Source organism: Nannobrachium achirus (assembly GCF_963921795.1).
Source record: "Nannobrachium achirus genome assembly, chromosome: 18".
Classification (NCBI taxonomy): Eukaryota; Metazoa; Chordata; class Actinopteri; order Myctophiformes; family Myctophidae; genus Nannobrachium; species Nannobrachium achirus.
The window spans coordinates 22,647,434-22,666,116 of record NC_137825.1 but is presented as its reverse complement, the minus strand read 5'-3'; the positions used below and the strand labels follow the sequence as shown (position 1 = coordinate 22,666,116).

Here is an 18,683-nt window from a genome sequence, read left to right as displayed (position 1 = left end):
TTTAAGGCAGGTCCCTCCCATATTAGAGGCAGGCATAATTAAACTGATATAAAATAACATTAGCAGTGACAGGCTATTAGAAGATGTGGTAATTTACCACTCTTTAAAGCAGGAGCTGTCATAACCTTCACCTCCTGGGCTGTCCATCAAGAGCATGCTGCCATCTAGTGGTGGAACATAACAACATCAGCTGTTATGTATGTTATTGCAAAAAGAAGAAAATACTGCATGAATATATTATATGATATCTGACATTTATTATAATTTCCAAGGTTCTCTTTATGGAATTCTAAAGATTATTTTACTCCTAATCCAAAAATTCAATGGATGACATGAAAGGTTTTCTTGACAGCCTTTCAGAATGACAACATATACTGTTCCCAGAAAACACTAAAAGCAAACAGTGTTACAAAAGAAAAGAGTCTTGGGAATTCATAGAATAAAACTTAACTATGTTGATACACTGCAAAGGCACTGACATATTTAGCAAAAATCCCAATCAATACAGTACATCTCAAAACATAATACTCATACCGAAAACACGCGTGGATCTGTAAAAACTAAAGAACAAAACAGTAACATTGGAGTTCTTCTTTCCTTATTCCTCGGAAAAGCTCAATTTAATTAAGAAAAGGTTTCTGGGAAAGAGAATTAGCATTAAAGCTACAATCCGGGACTAATTGAATGAAACATTTTATGTTAATAGAATACAATATAACAAGCAAATCTGCAGTGGGTTGGAGGTGGTGTCCCAGCTTTCCCACTAAAGACTGGCGTCAGGTAGAAAGTTATTTGAAGCAGACAGTGCAACGGATTGGACACTGTGCTTACTGTAGTTCAGATTCGGTCACAAAACATAAAACATAGGGACTGTAGCTTTAATTAAAGGACAGCACAGTTAGCATAGGTCTACATCTGACATACACCGAATGTGTGCTATTCATGGACCTATGGAAATAGTGATATGTGTGAGGGAGAAAATAAGATTCCCACCAGAAACCCCATTAGCTGGTAAATGTAACCACAAGTTCATAAGAGTTACACACAGCATAACAACCGACCAATATTTAACGTGAGAATCTAACCCTGTGTCTAATCAGCAGCCCAAATGACTGAAGAAAAAAGGCTCATTCATTCATTTTCATTTGAAAATAGGCCCTTCTGGAAGGAGTGCCATTACTAGAATGCAAGGCCTCTAGCTGGAAGGCGGGTAAACTGGCACATTGGGCTGATAACAACACAGTTTGTCCCATGCAGGTGGTAATAGGATCTGCAAACATTCCAAAGTAATGTGATTCTAAACCGCGGAGGAGGCGTTCCTGACAGCAATATTCAATATTTTGTTGACAAGTTTGACTAATAACAGCCATATACAGTATAACCCTCAACCAATTACCGATATTACATCCCTCAATCCCTTTCATTTGGAGAACCATAGACTGGATAAGGTGCACAGACCAAAAATAAAAGATGAACATTAACCACTTAAAAAACAGTACACCACTGTTCAAATGTTTTAACACATATGGTGCCAACCCCGAGTTTCCCGAGTTTGTATTGGTACTACTGCTGTGCCAACCCCGAGTTTCCCGAGTTTGGGCCGTTTTTGAAAAAAAAAAAAACTTTTTTTTTTTTTTAATTTTTTTCTTCTTCAAATTTTCTTTTGGACCTCCAGAAATGTATTAGGCATGATCGCGATCGCGAAATTGCATGTTTAACCCCCATACCAACTCATTCTTTCAAACATGGCAGCCATGTTTGTTTACATCTGAAGAAAACATAATGGCTGAAATCATGAATGCCTGAACGGATTTCCAAGCGAATTTTTTTGTTTGAAAGCTGTGAACAGCATCTACACACGTGGTGCATCATCTAGGCATGGGCGTGCACTTTTTACACAATTACATGGAAGTCTATGGTAACCATGGCAACGCGAGACATTGAAGAGAAAAAATCATTGCAACATAAGTGTTAAAATAGCCGATGTACAACTTGTAGATTTGCTATTTTTCAACATTTCTCCCAAATAATATTGACATGCCACAGGGATGCCAGTTGCTAACGCCCTCAAACTAGAGGCCAAAACTGTATCTAGTTGTACGACAGTTCTTCACCAAAGAAAGGACGTCTACAGCAATACATGTCACACAATACACCCCACTAAAGTAAGGTAAAATAAACGGAGTGTCACACAGAGAAGAGTGCAAACCCATGAGGATCCAGCCTAGCGGAGTTCAGTAGTCATACTCCTTATCGATGAACTTGGCCATGGTGGATAACTGGACATTCGTTGTGCCTTCATAAATGGTGCCTGAAAAGAGCAAAAACATGTAAACAAAATGAAACATCCCTGGTATGATAAAAGACAGATTATCACACACAATTTTCAAATTCCACAGGGAAACACATGGATATGTCACTTTCAATATGGGGACAAAGGGGCACAACTATCTTATTATGTAAGTCAATCTGCCAGTTAGGCAGCAGGAAGAATGAAGAGTGAAAGTGGAATTGACGAAAGGAAAAGTGTCATTCTGTCTGTAGGGCTACTTTGGGTCTGTGGTGGCTGGTGGTAAATGACTCTCTCTCTCTCTCCCTCCCTCTCTTTCTTTTAGCACGTCAAGGTCAGACAAGGGAATTCCTGGCGGATCAGATTACTTGGCCTCCTGGGCAGCACTGCCACTGTTATCGCCCCTTCTCTCTGCTCCACGCTAACAATTGTAGTTTGACCTTCCTCCTCCCCACATGAAATATGCACTGTTCATGTTGCAAGGTCTAATACTTAAGCTTTAGCTACGGTCAGGTAAGTCACCCTTAATAGAACAAACAGACAAAGTAATGAGCCACTCACCGATTTTACAGTCTCTGTAGTATTTCTCTATAGGGTAGTCTTTGGTGAAGCCCACCCCACCCATCCACTCTATGCATTTTGATGTGGTTAGAGTTGCGACCTAAATAAAATGGAACAGTAGATATTTAAAGTATACACTGACAATTCAAATACACAGGCAAACACTGAAAAAGTCAACTTTGTACTGAACTGCAACCAGCTCACCTCTGCAGAAAAGTATTTAGCCATGCAGGCCTCCTTGATGAAAGGTCTCCCAGCTTCCTTTAGACGTGCAGCATTGTAGGTCAGCAATCTAGCGGCTTCAATCTGGGTTGCCACGTGCGCTATCTGGTGCTGCATGCCCTGAAATACACAGCAAACAAAATTACAAAATTAAGTTATGCTGAAAGATATTAGCTATAGAACACCGAAGCCTGACATAATTCACACACCTTACCTTGGTCACGTTTTATGTTTTATTAATATACGAGACGATTCTAAGATGGCCCAATGTTATTCTCCACAGAGACATTACTGGGGATGAGTGAGTGACGTCAGGACTTCGGTACTCTATACTTATATAATATTATTAAGTCATGTGACTTCTGAAGCTGTACCTGGAAGTCAAAGATCCGCTTGCCAAACTGCACCCTCTGTCTGGTGTAAGGAATCGTGTTGTCAAAACAGCCTTGTGCCAAGCCCACCATCTGTGACAATTTGACAGAATGTTAGTGAAGCTTAAATATATTCTCTGTTCACATCACAATCTTTTTTACTAGTTTTATTTGCCAAATGTGAAAAGAGTTTGGGGATTCATTGTTTCAGAGGTTTACCTGAGCTGCAATTCCAATCCTTCCTTCATTCAACATTCCAATGGCATATTTATATCCTTGGCCAATCTTGCCCAAGATGTTCTTCTCAGGGACCTACAACAGAGAACAAGTTAGACATGAGAACATTATGCCATTCCCTCAGAGTGGACAATTCCGATGTGCCACAAGATGGATGTACTTGATTTCACCTTGACATTGTCAAAGTTGAGAGGGCAGGTAGAAGAGGCACGCAGACCCAACTTGTTCTCCTTCTTGCCGATCTCAAGGCCCTCTGTTTCTCTGTCTACAACGAAACAGGTGATTCCTCTGTATCCCTGTCAAACAGAAACATTAGTTAGTCTGTATGTCATTATCATAAGACCAGACATTTGCATTGTGATCAGCTCAAAAAAATAAATCCTATTGTAGAATCAAAAGTTCCCACCTCTATTTGTTTATTCGTAGCTATAACCCAGCTAAAACATTTATGTTTGCAAAAAGAATAACAGTGTCTCATTCTGGAGTATTATATTGTATACCCAGTATACATTTTTGTGCATGATTTTCATTTTTCTCATTGTGTTATGCCAATGACCCCCATGTAGTCATTCTCACTGTCACCTCCTGGAGTGCACGGCCAAGCCAGAGGCAACGCAGAGGAACTGAACCCTAGTCTCACGGTGGTGTACTTTACCCCTGTATCACGCAGGCGTTCCCCATCATAGTGTAAATTGTACAGTAGTAGAAAATGGGGTATGGTGAAGGAATTTAACTCACTGCGGAGGGGTCTACATTGGCCATCACAAGGAACAATCCAGCATGTTCTGCATTACTGATCCACATCTTAGATCCGTTGATGACGTAATAGTCCTTGTGTTTTTCCGCACGCGTTTTCAAAGCAAAGGCATCGCTCCCCGACTCTGCCTCTGACAGGCAGAAGCTACCAACCTGTGGGACATGAAAACAATATGCATTATGCACAGTTGAAAGATTATCAATCACTGATCACATTACAATGCTGCTTATTTGTTGATCATCCATTACATTTTTAAATGAGAAATGCACTGTCGAGGTGCCAACTTGCGCTCTGCTTGCGCAAGTAATTTGAGCTAAACATGTTCTCCAGTTTCTTAACCTATTAAAACCAAGATGTGTCATTTTAGATTTTCGCGTTGGCTATTCAAAAATAACAGATACACAAGCTTAGAGTGCATCAGTTCATGCCACACTGCAAGTTTGTACATCTGCTATTTTTGAAAGATATGTAAAGTGTGAGAACAACTAAATTAGAAGGCATTTTTTGTAGAATCAGCCTCAGGTCTTAATACAAAACATATTTACTGGTTTTAGTCTAAAATTCAGGCCAATGAAAGGCATCACGTAAAATGACTCACAGTGTCAGTGGACAGGCGGTTGAGGTACTCTTCTTTCTGTGCTGGGTTCCCCAGGTTGGCTACCAGCGTGTTGATCAGAGTGTTCTGAATGTCACACAGGACAGCCACAGAGGCGTCCACCTTGGCCAGTTCCTCGATGACCAGAATGGACGAAAAGAATGTCGAGCCAGTGCCACCATAGTCTGGGTCAATCTCAATGCCCATTAGCTAGGAAAAGTTTAAATAAATACAACATGGGCATCGCTGATACTAGAAAAACAATCAGACTGGCGTTTTAGAATGATTTCATTCTGTTTTCAGCACAAATGTTAATTCACAAATGCAGAGAAATTGAATTAAAAAAAACACATACACCCTGTTCAAAAAGTGATTTGATCACTTCATCATCCATGTGTGAACTCTCGTCCATCTTTGACACAAATGGGGCAATGCGCTCTTGAGCATACTTCTTCACTGTAAAAAAGTAGAGGAAATATATTTCAAGTTTAATTGATGTAGCTTCAGAACTACTGATGCAATGTTCTGCGTGTCTTCTAAATCTGCAATTCTATACTGACTTCATCCAAAGTACTTTGGAATGTTAATTAATCTGCAACACAATTAGAGACTAGAGCAATGTCTTGCTCTCTAAATGCTTTGAAGTGAAGTCAAGAGGAGTCAGGGATCAACACGGGAGTACTGCGGCCGCTCCACAGGAACCTCCTGCTGCCCATATCTCACCTGCGTCCCTCATCATTGCTTCCTCCTCAGAATAGGTCTGCAGCGGAGGGAAGGCTACCCCAATCCCATCTGGATCTGGTGACATATCTGGGGCAGATACCGAAGACCTGCTCCGCAGCCCAGCCTGCCATGAAGCCCATGGTCGAGAGAGCTGTCTACCAACCTAAAATCATATTAATGACAGTTATTAATTGGAATAAAGCTACGCTAGACTTAAGTACTGAACTCAGTGAACACAGTTTGAGCTCAACTAGAATTTGAATCAATTACAGGACCACATCACCTATTATCAACCTATCTTCATATAATTGGTCCTAACTAATGCTCATAATAATGATAATACTATGTTTTATCTACTTTTTGTGATGTCTCAGGGGAGCGCTGTCTTTGGACAGTTCAGAAACCCACCTACCATTGACATCATTGATGGAGAATACAAGTGAATAGAAACTGCAGGCTTGCTTAAAATGAGCACCAGTTATTAGTTATTAGTGATGGTCAATATGAAGACAGGTTGAAAATGGGTTAAGTGAAGTGGTCCTTTAAGTACTTGTCTATTTATTTTCATCCATATTTTTCAGTATCAAGAATGACTAATTGGAAATGCAAAGAATGTATAAGTGCACATAAGTGTATCATTTTGATCTAAGGACCTAAGGTGAAGCCTCATGCATTAAGTAATAACGTTACGTGATAGCATAGAACAGGTTGCGTAACAGCGTTACAGTGAAGGCGTTGCGTTGTTTACACGTGCCAAGACTTTATTATTATCATTGCAGGGAGATGTTATAGCTCTAAATTGGCTAGTATGCATTATGATGTCCAACTATCATGTCGCTTCACGATATATTTGTCGTCTCACCTTCGAGAAAACCCTGGTCAGCGGTGCAGCCATGATTCCTAATGTTTACATACGGGTCCTCGCAACGACGGTGCGTGCACCGTTTAGAAGGAACCGGGGGCAACAAGGCTGGGGGAAGGAAAGCAAACGGTGTTGCGTCACAAATAGTGACCTGTCAAATTCTGTACACAGCAGCGCACACCCGGTACACTGAATACCTGTAGAGGGCGCTGTATATCAATTTCGTCTCGTCTCCACTGAAAATAATGAAATGGATAGATGAATGTAAAGCACCTTTGGGTCTTAGTACGGAGGATTGAGGTCAGATTTTAGGTGAATCGTTCACTTTTTCATAAAAGCGTGAAATTTGGTACACTTGTACAGTTTGGGGCCCTGAACATTTTCAGATATGGAGCCATCGCAAAAACGCCCCCTGGTGGCCATGGCAGCCATTTTAATTTCCACCATTACCAATTAATGTATTTTGCAACATATCTCCTGAACCAAACATGATAATACTGAATAGGTGATGTCTACACCTATGTTTTTATGGTCAAGGATTTCATTGATATCATGTAAAATGTCATAAACTGTTCGGGGGAATAGTTAATGGTCAATTCAGTGATGTTGTGAGGTAGTCCCGTGGTTTTGTCCAAACATTATTCACTTTTTCATAAAAGCGTGAAATGTGGTACACTTGTACAGTTTGGGGCCCTGAACATTTTCAGATATGGAGCCATCGCAAAAACTCCCCCTGGTGGCCATGGCGGCCATTTTAATTTCCACCATTACCAATGAATGTATTTTGCAACATAACTCCTGAACCAAACATGATAATACAGAATCGGTGATGTCTACACCTATGTTTTGATGGTCAAGGATTTCATTGATATCATGTGAAACATCATAAACTGTTCAGGTGAATAGTTAATGGTCAATACAGTGATGTTGTGAGGTAGTCCCATGGTTTTGTCCAAACATTATTCACTTTTTCATAAAAGCGTGAAATTTGGTACACTTGTACAGTTTGGGGCCCTGAACATTTTCAGATATGGAGCCATCGCAAAAACGCCCCCTGGTGGCCATGATGGCCATTTTAATTTCCACCATTACCAAATTAATGTATTTTGCATCATAACTCCTGAACCTAACATGATAATACAGCATAGGTATTGTCTACACCTATGTTTTGATGGCCAAGGATTCCACTGATAATGTGTACAACATCATAAACTGTGCATTGGAATAGTTAATAGTCAATTCAGTGAGGATTGCATGAAATAAATGAGATTAAGCGGAATTACATTTCAAGCATATTTCATGCCATCCCGCTAGCTGGGGCATAATTTACTGTTATGTTACTTATTAGTGTCCACAATAAGTCTTTCTTTTGGTTGAAGCTTTCAGAAAGGACTCTGCAACTCGCCATGTTCGCTTGGACAATGGCTTCCATCCAACCACTACCTTCTAGCCAGTCCCCCAGTATCTTGAGAGCCGCCATCTCAATATGCAGTCCTCCTAAGACAATCACAAAATTATCTTCTCCTTCTCCATGTGAAAGGGGCCAATTCCACTGTATTTGTTTGGCTAAATAGGTCCAAAGTCACAACAGGTACTGTACTTGTCCTGGATGTACCCTCTGTACTGCTTGATTGATAACATTCATTGCATGATGAATCATGGCCACTGATTTTGAGTCATCAGGGAATAGGGGAAGGAGAGCTGAGATGGCAGGGGTGACTTTGGTTGCAGCTTATTGGCATGAAAGGCTGCCAAGGAGATATGTTCTGCTGGTAGATTTTTCAGGACACAGGTACTGACCCTAACCCTATTCTTTAAATGTGTGGAGTTAACCCTTGATGTCTGTTCCTCAGGCACACATAGACATCAAAGGGGTCTTGAGCCCCAGCCCTTTTGTTCGTCTGTAAAAAGTGCCCTCTCCACACCATGAATGTGTTTTTTCTCTCTCTCGGTCGTCCTCAGATGAGCTTCCATCGGAGTCTCCAATCGTTCCGGTTCTCCATACACCCGGCCAGCTCCGAAGAGCTTTCAGCTCCCACATCCTTCTTCAGGATGTCCACATACGTTAACGCGGAACATCCTCGCGATCGCCTGCGCGTTGGTTCCCACAGGACCAGCCTGCTGGCCGGGAGCTCCCGATGTCTGTGGCAGTGGCCGGCCAGCTTCATCCTCCTAGCTGCTACCTTCTTGCTGAGCCTCGGCAGTTGCCTGTACAGGTCCTTGTTATGGAGAAATGCAAATGCCCTCTTTCCATGCCATACCTGAAGGCAGCATTCAAGAGAATGCAATCTTGTCCAAACTTTGTTGAACCTGAATGCAGCATTTTATGTTGAAAGAATGTCCCTCTCTGTGTAGAAATCTATGCCGTTACACCACATCTCCAGTATTGACTTGATTAGTTCAGTGTGGTATCAAGCACCGAAAATAGCTGAGCGGTGTGTCGGCTATTTTCGACATTTCCACCAAAAGGGCCTTTCAGACATTTCAGCCCCTGCCTCTCTAACATTCTTTGCACATCCCTGCTGTTCCTGGCTCAGTTGATCTAGGTGGCAGGAGTACAGTTTATTTAAAACTAAAGACAGACTTAATTTCTTCATTTGCACATTCTCAATATAGTAAACCAGCTCAGCAGATTTTATGCTATGACATACCATATGATTGGTAACATGTATTTTTTGTGCCGTTTGGCAGGAAGGTACTTGCTTCATGAAGGGGTTCAGCAGATGACAGATCTTCACAAAAAAAACACTGAGATGAGTCAACCAAAAATAAATAATTATTGTGGACACCATCATAACAGTAAATCAGGATGTGGGATGACATGAAATATGCTTGAAATGTTATTCTGCATAATCTCATCTATTTCGTTGCAATACTCACTATATCACTGAATTGACTAATAAATAACCATTCACCTGAACAGTTTATGATGTTGTACGCGCTATCAATGGAATACTTGACCATCAAAACATAGGTGTAGACACACATTCTGTATTATCATGTATGGTTTAGGAAATTAGACGCAAAACACATTATTTAGTTATATTTTAATACTTTTTGTAACCCATATTTTCACCCAGTGCCAATTGCCTAAGCTGTAATCCTGGGCTCTGCTCTCCCTCTGGCCACCAATTGGCGATTTTGCGATGGTTGCATATCTGACAATGTTCAGTGTACCAAACTGTACAAGTGTACCAAATGTCATACCTGTATGAAAAAGTGAAAATAAATTGGACAAAACCATCGGACTACCTCACAACATCACTGAATTGGCAATTAACTATTCACCTGGACAGTTTATGATGTTGTACATGATATCAACGGAATCCTTGGCCATCAAAACATAGGTGTAGACATCACATATTTTGTATTATCATGCTTGGTTCAGGAGTTATGATGCAAAATACATTAATTGGCAATGGCGGAAATTAAAATGGCCGCCATGGCCACCAGGGGGCGTTATTGCGATGGCTCCATATCTGAAAATGTTCAGGGCCCCAAACTGTACAAGTGTAGCAAATTTCACGCTTCTATGAAAAAGTGAAAAATGTTTGGACAAAACCACGGGACTACCTCACAACATCACTGAATTGACTATTAACCATTCACCTGAACATGTTATGATGTTGTACGTTGTACATGATATCAATGGAATCCTTGACCATCAAAACATAGGTGTAGACATCACATATTCTGTATTATCTTGTTCGGTTCAGGAGTTATGATGCAAAATACATTCAATGGTAATGGTGGAAATTAAAATGGCCACCATGGCCACCAGGGGGCGTTTTTGCGATGGCTCCATATCTGAAAATGTTCAGGGCCCCAAACTGTACAAGTGTACCAAATTTCACGCTTTTATGAAAAAGTGAACGATTTAACCCTCAATCCTCCGTACTATCTGGAGATCTTAGAATAATGTGATTATACTAAGATCCCCAGACCCTTTGCATGGCCATGTAGCACCTGAGATTCAGGACCAGCTATCCGGATGACCAAATAAGAAGTTAGAACGCCTTTGGCCTTGGATGGGCAACATCATCATTATAGACCAGTGGTTTTCAACCAGTGGTCCGGGACCACCAGTGGTCCTTGAAGGGATTCTAGGTGGTCCCCAGCTAAATGAAGGAGAGTTGGTAACCAAATGAACCGTTATAGATCTTTAACTCTTCAGAATGTAAAATTAATTTTATGCTCTCAAGAGTTAAATTATTGTTAAACATCTGCATTACTTCTACATAAGTAAGTAGTCTACATAATTAGAAAATGTTATCTCTCCTGACACATCAATATAGCATCAGCATGGAATTGTGGACAAAATCATAACAAAATATTATTAAGTCTTGGGTCTGAGAGGCTAAATTACATCAAATGGTGGTGTGTGTGGCTCAAATGCAGAATAAACTAGAAGCAGTGCTCTTCCGAGCACAGGTCTCCACCAGGCCACACAAATCGGCCTGTTATAGCGCCACCATGAGGCTGATTTAAAAAATGTGGGGCAGAGGTTCTGAATTAGCATCCAGGGAGTGTGTGTGCTCAGTTTGGCAGCGATCGGGCCAACGGCGCCGGAGATTAGCTGGTAACAACCAGGCCACACAAATCGGCCTGTTATAGCGCCACCATGAGGCTGATTTGAAAAATGTGGGGCAGAGGTTCTAGATTGGCATCCAGGGAGTGTGTGTGCTCAGTTTGGCAGCGATCGGGCCAACGGTGACTGAGATTAGCTGTTCACAAACTGCGAGGAGTCCGAGGACGCACGGACGCACGCACGGACGGACGCACGGACGGACGGACGGACGGACGGACGGACGGAGGGGAAAACATACTCTCCCTCAGCCTTCGGCTGGTGGAGACAATAATGGACCTTGATATGAAAAAGGTTGAAAACCACTGTCATAGACTGTGTATGTGACCTGGAACAGAACACAGACATGAAGTTGTGAGTCAGTGCAGACCATGTCCCACCTTATGCTGCCAGAAATAAACAACCTATGGACCAGAGAGAAGTTCTCACGTGGTGGAGATGAGTCAATATAGAAAGGTTACAATAGCGCAGACAGCATAGTTATTTTTTCCATTGTAGTTCCTCATAACATAAAGGAGATTGAGAAATCTTTTCACTTGTGACTATCTTGTGACAAGAATAGTTCAATTAGTCAAAAAGTAAGTGCATGACAGTGTTGATGACAGCGTACAGTCAACCTGCCTGAACAAAAACGTAGAGATTTGCAGTTAATGCACATAGAAAACATGGCAGAGGAAATAGGCCTATATCAGAACTTAAACGAGGTAGATCATTTTAGTTTCATTAAAACTAAATCCAACAATGAAGATGATATAGTATATGCCAACTTGGAAGATACTGAACTTGAAACGAGGGACAAAGTGGATTTTTCAGGTAGGTTAAACTACACACACCAATTAAATCATGGGTTACTGTGGCAGTCTTCTACTGTACATGTGTTAAAATTGAATGGTCTATCGAAGAGAAGAGAAGAGAAATCTTTAGTGGGGAAATCAGGTGTCAGCTCTCAGGATAATATGCATGCACTATGAGCTGAATCAATATGCACAATCATTTTCATACTTTGTTAATGCATGCATGGAATAATAAAGCCTCGTCAGGTTTGGTTTTTAGAATATTGTTGACGTCCAAGCAAAACCTCCTGTTTTTCTTTTCTAGCATTCTTGGTGATTATGCATTCATATTAGGTCACCAGACCATTTCCTAGTCCAAATATGTGAAACTTTCCTTGTGATAATGTGATTCAGGTTGTGCCCAGCGGTCTATAACTGCTGCAGTGTGTCTGGGGGTGCTATGCTTTCTCCTCTTGGCTGTCATCATAGGTCTACAAGTGCACTGTGAGTATTGTACAGACAGATTGACAAACAAAAACCTATAGTTTCTATATACTTCTACCAAAATTCATGTAACAAAATGTGCAGCATAGTGAGGAATTTTATTGAACCTTTTTTTTTGTCATCAGGGCCTGAGACAGGCATTTTTGTCAGACTTTATCTTTACAATGGTCAAAAGAAATTAGTGGTATACACACATAAAGACCTTCATACTAGTGGACCTAATGTGCCATAGTGTCTATGCCAATGTGCTACACAGTAAATAATAACAATTCTGCACTAATTAAATCCGTATCCTACCTCTTATGAAGAAAATCTGGAGACAAGTCAGCCACTGTATAGTATACTGACTCAGGCATCATTGTGTCATGGTCCTAGTCAATTCTGTGTTTGGGATTTCAATAATTGGGCTTTTATCGCACATTACATGATTATGTCTTCACACAGACACATTTTTGTTGTGAGCTTGTCGATCTGCTATTTTCAGCGAAAAGCATTCCCCACAATACAGATGCTGGGGTTTAAGTGGTTAAGACGAGGTCCAAATCAAATAGGGGCAGTTTTTTCTCCACATATTCATTCTGACATTTCCCTTTTTCAGACAGCAGACTTACGGGTCTTTATGATTCTGACATACAAGGATTGAAAACCCAAAACAACCAGTTACAAATCAGTTATGACAACCTGACGGAACAGTTCAATACCATGTATACAAACCTGACTGCAGATAAAGAGTTGTTTGACAGGCTACTTCTTAAAGCCCCAGGTAAGAGAACACTATCTCTACACGTGCAGTCATACAAAGCTACAGTACCACTATTCCACATTGTCTGTCTTCTTATATGAGATACTTTAATGGTTTCCTGTGGAAATAAGCTTAGTCTTTTCATGGATCTCCTTTTAGTAGACCTTGTACCAGTGAACTGTACCGTCATGAAACTGTACCTTTTCCTATGCAAACTTCTAATAAAGTCTTCAATCAATCAATCAAAACACATAAATCAGACATACGTTATCAACATGTCTTTCCAACTCTTCAAAGGAGCACTTTGCCCATTTCAAACCTTATCTTCACATAATTGGTCCACCATTTCTGTCTATAACCTCTGCCTCTCAGAGGTCGGCTGTGGACAGTTCAGAAACGTGCCTACCAATGACATCATTGCTCATGGAAACTACAGTGTTTCCCTTCCTGGAAAGTTTGCACACTAGAGGGCTAGAGGGCCTGGATTGGCTTGTCTGACCGAGCATCTGAGGGCACCTGGCAATGGGTGGATGAGACAACCCTGCAGGGTGAAGGTCAGTGTTGCCATGTCTGTGTATTATAATAAATATTAATAATAAACTTTATTTTTATAGCACCTTTCATGATAGGAAATGCAGCTCAAAGTGCTTTACAGAGCAAAAATGAAGCACAAGTGCTTAACAGAAATGATATATTATAAGCTCCCTGTTGAATACCCTTGGTGTAGTTGGTTATTGCTTGTGCCAGCAGATTGCGCAAGTAGGATGATGACAGCCTTCTGTGGATGGGTATGTGGGTGGGTATGTATGTGACCGTATCTTGTTGGCTGGGCCTTTAGCCAATGAGGAAGCAGCGTTCTCGGTGAGGTCACCACCAACCAACAAGTGGGACCTGATACAAGGCGCAAGTTGGCACCTCGATAGTGACAACTTGCCTACCCACATACCCACAGACAGCTATCATCACCCTTACTTGCACGTTCTGTTGGTCACACTTGTCGCTTTCTTCGGAAAGAGACGCAAACTACCAGCCATATTTGACTATGGGTGCACAAAGTGCAAATTGGCACCTCGACAGAGTGAAGTCTAGTTTGGCCGTGTTTCCTAATTTTGTTTAAAGTGATTCTCAAACATGTCACACCATCTGAAGATATTTTGTAGCAGAGACCCTCATACAAGATTTGTGTTGTTCATAAAGATGTGTGTCGTTTCAGAAATATTTCACGTTTTTTTTTGTTTTGAAAATAGCAGATCTCAATGTACAGTATACAGGTTTAAACTTTAAAGTGCTAATGTGGCCTATAGTCACTTCTTTTGGCCTTGTTTTCATGACCTGACTACTTATTTCTCTAAACACTGGTGAAGGTTTCTGGACGGCAGGGGAGCCTAACAATATGAGCGGCAAAGAAGACTGTGTGGAACTCTTTGACGGAACCTGGAATGACCTGCCTTGCTCTCGGAAGCTTAACTGGATTTGTGAGATGTAGGCTTCATGTTTGCATGGTGTGTGCTAGAAAAGAAACTTAAACCACAGATTTTAAGGTTTGATAACAACTGTATATTTTATATATTAGCCTTGCTTGTTGCTGGTCAACTGCTCTGTTTCGATTTGTGAAAAATATGTTTGTGTGTTGTGCTCACAAGGAATATTGCAACATTCAGTGTTCAAATATCTAATGTGAAGTTATAGGCTACTTTTTGTGTTATTGATTAGCACATAGCGCAAATATGTCAACTATTTTACTCTACTCAACTGCTAAAATAGTATTGTATTAATGTGTACTTTGTTTTTTTTTTGTGTAAATATATTTTCTATAAATGGTACAATACAGGTGCATGTGGATATACAGTATGTTGGAATATGTTTCTCATGATCAAGCCAGTGGCAGCTATAATAGTATACCACTTTTTTTTTTTTATTGCAATCATTGTGATATTTTGTGCCTGTACCCCTTTCTTTTTTCCTCTAAAATGAAATAAAAAGTAATCACACAAATGATGTCATAAATCATACAATAATTAAAGACAGATCATTGAAATTATTACCTGATAGGCGAATTTACTTTTAAATAACAACTGTACCAGACCAGTTTTTATTTGAAATCACTTGTCCTCCATAAAAGACGTACAGTCACAGTGTATAAATTGTTTGAGAGGAGGAACTAGGAAAATAGTGGGCTCTGGGGTCACAAAGGTCGATAGGTCACCAATGGTAGCGTACCATGCAAACCTCAAAAAGAAGAAGGATGTTGGTGTAACGTTTTAAACGGTCCGATATTAAATAGGCAGAAGGGAGAAAATAGTAAACCGGCGTTGCTAATGCTATCCGCTCATTTAGCCAACAGGAACACTTTTAACCTCGGCGTTTCGTGGATCCATCCTGCAGGTAAAACACGAATGATTTTCGTATACATGTTATTTAATAGCTGATGTTCTTAAAATAACTATAAATTTGACTTCAGCTAGCTCGTTCATTGTAGCTAATGTGAGCTCTCTTTCAGTTGTCATCGCTACCTTGCTAACATCCAGTAATTATCGCTGTCATATTATTTATTACATGCAAATATTCTCACATTTATTGATAATAATGAACCTCTTCACTTTGGCTTTTTACGACCTTATAGGCAAGAATCCGCACTGAAGATTAAAACATGGAAGATATTAAGACCGAACCTGTGGATTTTGTGAAAGAATTCCAAGAATATCTCACACAGCAAACCCAGCATGTCAACATGATCTCTGGTTCTGTATGCGGGGATAAAGAAACGGGAGAATCATTTCAGCCAGGTGAGATATCAACATGTATAATTAGTCAATGTATATATCTTTTTGATTGATTGATTGAAGACTTTATTAGAAGTTTGCATAGGAAAAGGTACAGTTTCATGACGGTACAATTCACTGGTCTACTAAAAGGAGATCCATGAAAAGACTAAGCTTATTTCCACAGGAAACCATTAAAGTATCTCATATAACATTGAATGACAGACGAATAGAACACAGTACTATGCAGTAGATATGTAAAGAAAATAAAATGTAAACAACAAAAGAAAAATGAAAACAGTAAGTCTAAACAAACAGAACGTATATACAAAGAAGGGGCAGGGGAGGGTAGGGCTGGGCTAGGTTTGGTTTTTTACCAGTTGCGAACGGCTGCTGCCTGTAAGTGGTTTTTCAGGGCAATTTTAACGGATGATAGTGATCCACACTCCTTTATGGCCTTCGGTAAGGCTTTCCACATTTTGGTGGTATAGCAGAAGAACGAGTTTGACCCTTTGTTGGTTTTGACTCTGGGTTGAAAGTGATCTGTGGCGCTTTTGTATTGAAGTACACTCAGTTTATGTGTATGTGGGTTTGTTTTTAGGCAGCACCACAAAGAGTGACCAGAATGGTCTCGGCCCCCCGTCTGTAGAGGTGAGCCTGTCGTTGGAAGAAGGATCGGAGATGCACATGGATGGCTTGGAAAGGACTTATGATGGAAAATATAAATGTAGTTATTGCAATTATGCCAACAAAGGGATGGCTCGACTGATAGAGCACATTCGCATCCACACAGGTAATGTAATCCACACACACCTTTTGCATCTGATTCGTTTTTAAATCGTATATTATTGCTTTCTCCGGTAGCAGGAAATGTCGACCTAAAACAAAGTCGACCCAAACTCGTTTCCCAACGGGTCTTTGGCCTTGAGCTACAGTAGATGCAGAATAGACCAAAATCAAATCTTTGCTTCTGGGGGTCCCTGGAACAAAATATTTTGCGATGGGGGGGTCCGTAGCCAAATACATATCATTCTGGGGGTCCTTGACATGACAAAGTTTGAGAAACAATGATAGCAACATATTTTTTTTTCAGGAAAACTGCTAGGATTTAGAAGACATTTTTAGAATGTGCCTATCAGTGGTTAAGGACCCCCAAAATGTGTTTTAGGCCGCGGACCCCCATCTCAAAATATTTTGTTCCACGGATGAACCCCTATCGCAAAATATTTTGTTCCAGGGACCCCCAGAAGCAAAGATTAGATTTCATTTTCGGTCTATTCTGCATCTAGCTTAAGGCCACAGACCTGTTGGGGAAACGAGTTTGGGTCGACTTTGTTTTAGGTCGACCTTTCCTGTGTTGCTTTCTCCACACTAACCTCGCTTTGGCACATTGTAGGAGAGAAACCCCACCGCTGTCAGCTGTGCCCGTTCGCCTCCGCCTACGAGCGCCACTTGGAAGCACACATGCGCTCGCACACCGGAGAGAAACCCTACAAGTGCGACCTCTGCGCCTTCCGCTGCAGCGACCGCAGTAATCTCTCCCACCACCGCCGACGCCGCCACAAGCTGCTGCCGACGAGAGGGGTGCGCTCTGCGTTCTCCAACAAGAGGATGCTGAGCGTTCTGCAGAAGAGGACCACGTCCCTGGGCTTCGGAAGACGGATCCTGCTCAACTTCAGCCCTCCCCCAATGGCGGTGCCAAAGTCGGATTACCTGAACGACATCTCTCATGAGCTGCACCACCATTTGAATAACAATGAGTTTAGTAAGAGCATGGCCAAGGCCCATGACATTGGTGGAAGTGGCAGCAATGTCATCGTCAATGGCGTTGCGATCGATAACCCACTGGACCAGCTGTCTACAATCGCTGGCCAAATGCCTGACTTGCCTCCCGAGTCTCAGACGCCCGTTTCCCCTGACAGGGTCTCCTGCACGGATGAGAAGCCCATCATCATACACCAGGTCTCTGTGTCAACAAACGGGGTCCAGACGTCACCTCTGACTGAGGAGTCCTGTCCCTCGGAGCACAGGAAGTACAGCCCTGGGCCGGGGCTCAGCTTTGAACCCCATGCACACACTCTCAATTCGAGTGTTTGCAACAGCCAGCCTAGCACGCCCGCCCCTGCCGGCGGCAACACACCCGACCAACAGCAACTGCAAAAATGCCACCACTGTGATATCCACTACTCAGATAACATCCTCTATACCATTCACATGGGCTGCCATGGCTATGAACACCCGTTCCAGTGCAACATCTGTGGTTGCATATGCAGGGACAAGTATGACTTTGCGTGCCACTTTGCTCGTGGACAGCATAAAAAGTGACTCTCCACACATGGCATATAGTTTTAGCTATTCCTTAAGGGCTGGCCACACCAAGAATAATAACTATAAGGATAAATATAACGATAATGATGTGGGGCTGATTGGGTATCAATATTTCTATCGTTCATTTAATCGCTCTGAAGGTGATTTATTGATTGAATACTTTATAATAGTTTACAAAGAGTACAGTGGTACTATTATACAATGATGCTAAAAAGAGAACACAAAAAGACCTGAGGGCTTGTTTCCATTGTGGCCCTGTGTTTTCTATTCATCCAGGTCCCGATGATCTAGTTCGCTGCTGTCATTTTTATAATTGAGTTGTGGTGTGGACTTTGCCATCAACTTGAGAGTTAGAAATAATTTAGTTATAT

The 18,683-nt window shown here is 41.3% G+C and overlaps 2 protein-coding genes across 2 annotated transcripts; one reads left to right on the top strand and one right to left on the bottom strand.

The window, feature by feature from the left end:
- Positions 1 to 266: 266 nt before the first annotated feature.
- On the bottom strand, positions 267 to 6,660 carry acadsb (acyl-CoA dehydrogenase short/branched chain). The gene is made up of 11 exons (XM_080747682.1): positions 6,619 to 6,660; positions 5,757 to 5,919; positions 5,389 to 5,489; positions 5,037 to 5,243; positions 4,420 to 4,590; positions 3,852 to 3,977; positions 3,664 to 3,756; positions 3,448 to 3,537; positions 3,056 to 3,193; positions 2,852 to 2,951; positions 267 to 2,311 (listed from the first exon to the last, which is right to left on the bottom strand). Exons 1-11 carry the CDS (start codon positions 6,649 to 6,651, stop codon positions 2,235 to 2,237), a joined length of 1,299 nt encoding a protein of 432 aa, XP_080603808.1. The 5' UTR covers positions 6,652 to 6,660; the 3' UTR covers positions 267 to 2,234.
- An 8,862-nt stretch (positions 6,661 to 15,522) lies between these two features.
- On the top strand, positions 15,523 to 18,318 carry LOC308303255 (zinc finger protein Pegasus-like). Its single transcript, XM_080747584.1, has 4 exons — positions 15,523 to 15,607; positions 15,846 to 16,008; positions 16,586 to 16,777; positions 17,381 to 18,318. Exons 2-4 carry the CDS (start codon positions 15,873 to 15,875, stop codon positions 18,307 to 18,309), a joined length of 1,257 nt encoding a protein of 418 aa, XP_080603710.1. The 5' UTR covers positions 15,523 to 15,607; positions 15,846 to 15,872; the 3' UTR covers positions 18,310 to 18,318.
- Positions 18,319 to 18,683: the final 365 nt, after the last annotated feature.